Below are 5524 nucleotides of genomic sequence, written 5' to 3' on the forward strand. Positions count from 1 at the left end.
TGAGATGATCAAAACAGCTTTATTCAAAATATATTTTTTTCAAGCATACTGTAACATGACAGCACAGCTGATACAGAACTACTTAATAAGCAAATTTCACCCGTGGCATCAGTCCATATTTCAAACGTTCTCCATGTGGTGTCAATGCGCAAGTGTCTTCAAGCTCTTTTCTTGCGCTGGATCAGTTTAGTCTTCTCTCTCTCTGTATTTTCTCAGCAAACCAGCATGATTCCGAAAGGACACCATCACGAGTTCAGCACAAAGCCTTGAGGAACACCAGCCTCCAGCATACGTGATCACGGTTTCTCTTTCTGTGCGCATATCGGCACGGTTTCCCAACGAAAACTTCCCTCAACGAAACTTTAGTGTCTGGCGCGTCAGTCCGGTAATAAAAATACATTTGTCCTTCTTGTCCTGCTGAAGAGCCATGAGCGCTTTGGAGATGCCCTCAGGATCCTGGTGCAGTGCGATGATGCTCCTGGCTCTCTCCACCGCCTTCAAGTCTCCTGCTTTCTCGAAGAGTTTCACCAGGACGTCCTGGTTGATGTTTTCGAAGATATTCGGCGACGCTTTCTTGCGGTGCGCCGTGTCGAATTTAAAGCCGCTCACGGCGGGACTGACGCGACGAGAGTCTGAAGACGCGTATAAAGACATAGTAGTGGAAACAGAGCGTTTTCAGGATGTACTTCGTTTGATAGCAGCGGCTGTGCTCTCAGTGACTCCGGCATTGGAGATAACAGCCGGTTTTATAGGGGACGGCCGAGAGCGAGAATTCCCTTGCGATATGATGTCATACAGACGGTTACAGTAAACGCCCAACTTTAACCGCTGCTCTCAGCAGGACGAGCTGAGGGAAACGGCACTGACGCAAAGATGAACTCACCGAAGATTTCATTAATAAGTAACTGGCTCACTAAAGACAACCTCAAACAATGAAATCTTTCGGTTCAGTTTAGTTCAACTTTGTTTAACAGACTTTCTACAGTCAGTTGCCTTATAGTAGCCTACTGCTCCATGATAAAAAATAATGTAGGCTGTTTCCGCTCTGGGAAGTTTTATATTATGTTTATTTAACCCTTTAACTGTCACCCCCCCATTTTTTAAAATAGGCTTGAAAGTGCACTATCCGAACTTAATTTGTTGTAATTCATGAACACTTAGGTTGGTCTCTTTTTAAAGAAGACAGTCAGCAGATTATACCAGATGTGGAATTTTTTCAAAAAAAAAAAAAAAAAAATATATATATATATATATATATAGAAGTTATAGAAGTTTAAATTTACTAAAAAGAAATTGCACTGTACCATTTCTGTTATATTTTATACAAAATACATATTTTACATAACAGGTTTTACCCTAAATTTGATATCAAATTGAAGCCTTATGTCTAAAGTTCTGTTCCAAATTTGAAGTTGATATTAAAAAAAATCGAGGTTCCTGTAAAAGTTTGTTTAGGGCGTTATACAAACTCTATAGAATTTTTTTAAAATGCATTTTTCTGTCACAAAGGTCTAAATTTTTCAGTCAATTTTACTTCTATCACAAAATGACCTTTCCAATTACGTTTTTTGTCAAGATCATAAAAAGTTTAGATTCTAAAAGACCATAATGCATTTTGTGATTTGACACTTGACACCGCTGCTAAGGGGGAGGAGACCGCCAAAAGATTTTACAGTATCATTTCCATGGTAACACAATGTCTGATTTCAAAATGGCTTTCAAAGGATGATTCTTGGGCTTCTAAGCTTTCAAACGATATATGATTTGTGATGATTACTAAAATATTTGATAGAGAAAAAGGATAATGAAAAAAAGAGCCAAGCGTCCCGCAGGTGGGACGGTGACAGTTAAAGGGTTAATTTGCAAGAGTTTGTAGTAATATTACTGTATATTACTATATTATATTATTAGAAAGTAACATAGGCATCCTAATAAATCTATAATTTATTTTTTAATATAGGCTAACAATAATAAAAAAATTTCCCACACAGGCCTATATATATATAAAATGTATTACTGTTATATTAAAAAAATTATAGATTTATTAGGAGGCCTATGTTACTTGTTCATGTGATCCAGTAAAACAGTACAATTTCGAAATATCTTCACAATTTAAAATAACTGTTTTCTATTTGAATATATATTTAAATATATATATATATATTCCTGTGATTTTAAAGTTGAATTTTTAGCATCATTACTACATTCTTATGATCCTTCAGAAATCATTCTAATATGCTGATTTGCTGCTAAAAAACATTTATAATTATTATTACATTAAAAACAGCTGAGCAGGATTTTTTCAGGTTTCTGTGATAAATAGAAAGTTCAGAAGAACAGCATTTATCTGAAATAGAAATCTTTTGTAACATTATAAAATGTCTTTATCGTCACGTTCAATCAATTTAAAGCAGTGGTTCTCAACCAGTTCTCGAGGCCCACTGCTCTGCACATTTTGTATGTTTCTGAATCTGACACACTCAGTTCAGTTCATGGAGATTTCTACTAACGAGCTGATGATCTGAATCAGGTGCGTTAAATGAGTGAGACATACAAAATGTGCAGAGCTGTGGGCCCCGAGGACTGGAGTTGAAAACCACTGACTTAAAGCATCCTTGCTTAATAAAAGTATTAATTTCTATAATCCAATTATTCTATTTCTCCACTAATGCCTGATGAGTTTGAAGAACACCTGACAAGAGATCAGAGACCACTCCTTCATACAGATTCTCTCCAGAACCTTCAGATTCCCAGATCCATGTTGGTGATTCTTCTCTTCAGTTCATTCCACTCATTTTCTATAGGATTCAGGTCATTGCAGAAGCTTTATTTTGTGCAGAGTGGGTTGATTTTGATGTTTGTTTCAGATCATTGTCCTGATGGAAGATTCAACACAGCCCATTATAAGATTTCTAACAGAGACAGACAGTCAGGTTTAGATATTTTATCTGTTGGGATTTAATACAATCCATGATTCCATGTATCTGAACAAGATGTCCAGGACCTCCGGCAGAAAATAGGCCCACAACATTAAAGATCCAGCAGTATACAGTATTTAACCGTGGGCATGGGGTACTTTTTATCCCATCTGGTGGGTTTGCTGCCAAAAAACTCTTTTGTTAGTTTCATCTGACCATAGAAGCCAGTCCTGTTTGAAGTTCCGTTTAAAAAGCCAGAAAACAACTGGAAACACTGCTGTGTTTGAATGGAGATGTGCAGCGGCTCAGTTGTTACTTGTTTCAGACTACTTCTGATGACGAAATAGAGCAAAATCAGGCAATAGTGTTTAGTCAGACAATGTTAATCACTTAATATTAACTTTTAATATTTTTTTAGGCTTTCTGATCTCTGCAATTCTCTAGCTGTGATCCTTGGAGAGTCTTTGGCCATTTAAACTCTCCTCCTCACAGTGCAATAAGATGATACAGACACACATCCTCTTGCTTGTAGATGTGTAATATCTTTAGTTGTTTGGAAATTCTTAATTACTTCCCTCATGGTGGAAACGGGATTTTCAAAGCTTTAGCAATTGTCTTAATTTGTGAAGCTCAGCAATTATGTTCTGCACATCATAACTATGTATTCTTTGATTTTACTTCTTGTGATGGATGATTAAAGGAAATTAGTCCTTGTGTTCCTCATATTTATAAACCTGTGTAACAGGAAGTATTGGCAGGACAATTTCATTGTCAACACCCTGGTGTGCTAAAAAAAGAAAAAAGTAAAGTAAATATGAACAGGAATATACTTCAGAGATATTTTACTCAAAAGAATTTCTAGGGGTGCCAATAATTTTGGAGAAAAACGTTTAATTCATAATGAGATTTTTACACTGTAAAAAACAATTTGTTGAGTCAACTTAAAATAACTTGTAACCTGGCTGCCTTAAAATTTTAAGTTCAGTCAACTCAAAAAAAGTTTATTCAACTTGAAATGTTAAATTATACTAAGTGACAACTTTAAGTTAAAGATATTTAAGTTGAATCAACTTAAAATTTTAAGGCAGCTGGGTTACTTACCCATCTGTTAAGTTTAGCAAACACAAATATCTAAGTTGTTACTTAGTACAACTTAACATTTCAAGTTGACTAAACTTATTTTAGTTGACTGAACTTAAAATTGTAAGGCGGCAGGGTAACAAATTATTTTAAGATGACTCAACAAATTGTGTTTTTTAATTTTTACAGTGTACTTTCTATTGTTTTTCTTTAATGAAAGATTAGAATTTTTTGAACAAAAGATCAAAAAGATAAAAATTCAAATTTATTTTCACAGCCACCTTTGCTCATTTGTCAAGGGTGCCAATATTATTGGAGGGCACAACTGTTAGAGTATAAATTGTAAAGGCGTGTTTTTATAATCATCATTATTATACATCATTATCACCATTATTATAGGTAATGGAATATACTGTAGGCAAGTTCTTGCTTTACAAAAGTTGTAAATTAATTTCTCTAGTGTATTTTGTCATACTGTCTGTTTTATCGATGATGAGGGGGACACACAGGGTGAGACCACTAAATTGCTTATATGACCACTAAATGTTTTATGTCACCTGGGAAGTACCTGCATGAAAACTTCAGGAAAACAACCAGTGTTATTTAAAATTTCAGCAATAACATTAAATATTTCAGCACTTGTCTTGCTCCTCAAGTGTACATTACGTAGTCAGCAAGCTGTTTGATTGGCGGACTCCTAAAGATCTCATCAGTGATGCCCATTTAGGAATGAGGAACAACAATGCTACTGTCATTTTATGAGATAACGTGTAGAAATAAGCTCTGATTGTTCTTTCCGCATGACGGTATACATGCAAGCATTTAATCACTTTATTTAAATGCTATGCAGGAAGTTTAAATTGCCTTTCTGAAAATGAAATTAAAAGATTATTTCCTTATAGGTTGGTATAAGGAAATCCTTATGATTTCCTATTGTTTACTACATTAATAACAAGTGATTCATTGCATGAGATTTTTCCAGTTATGAATTACACACAGCTTATTCCTTCTTTTTTGCCAGTGTAATCAAATTTGTAATCAGAGTTTATATTTAGTTCCCACAAGCTATTTCTGTTATATGATGGGAAAGGTCTACTACAAATATGTATTTCACTGGTAAATGTGGCCGTTTACACTGAAACAAAACATTTCTGAATAAAACAGCGCACGTGAAGCTATTTTTGTTGAAGTTATGTAGAGACATCATCGGGGAGAAAAGCTGGGAACATTGCCTGCACACATGGCCTACTAAGGTCCTTCATGGTAAAGCGCTTATTGGGTATCAGTAACATTCGGCACTGGAAAACTGTGAGAACCCTCCCAACGATTTATATTGCAAATGAATTTAAGTTGCACTGCTCACTCAATAGAAGGAAGGATCACGTCACATTGACTTCCCATTCGCACATACAGTACTGGCTGTATTGTTACTTAGAAGTGTTACATTGAATACAGTCCCAATTATTCACTGCTTTTAATGTCGCCGACAGCCATTAACAGGAGGGCAGTGTTATGAAGTCTTGACA

General features: G+C 35.4%; 1 protein-coding gene across 1 annotated transcript; it reads right to left on the reverse strand.

The window, feature by feature from the left end:
* Positions 1–794, reverse strand: LOC127171642 (transcriptional and immune response regulator-like). The gene has a single exon (XM_051120408.1). It carries the CDS (start codon positions 652–654, stop codon positions 352–354), a length of 303 nt encoding a protein of 100 aa, XP_050976365.1. The 5' UTR covers positions 655–794; the 3' UTR covers positions 1–351.
* Between the last annotated feature and the right edge of the window lie 4730 nt (positions 795–5524).

The sequence above is a fragment of the Labeo rohita genome, chromosome 10 (genome assembly GCF_022985175.1).
Source record: "Labeo rohita strain BAU-BD-2019 chromosome 10, IGBB_LRoh.1.0, whole genome shotgun sequence".
NCBI lineage: Eukaryota > Metazoa > Chordata > Actinopteri > Cypriniformes > Cyprinidae > Labeo > Labeo rohita.

Coding starts and splice junctions, on each gene's coding strand:
- LOC127171642 (XM_051120408.1), bottom strand. CDS start 654: ATGTCTTTATACGCGTCTTCAGACTCTCGTCGCGTCAGTCCCGCCGTG.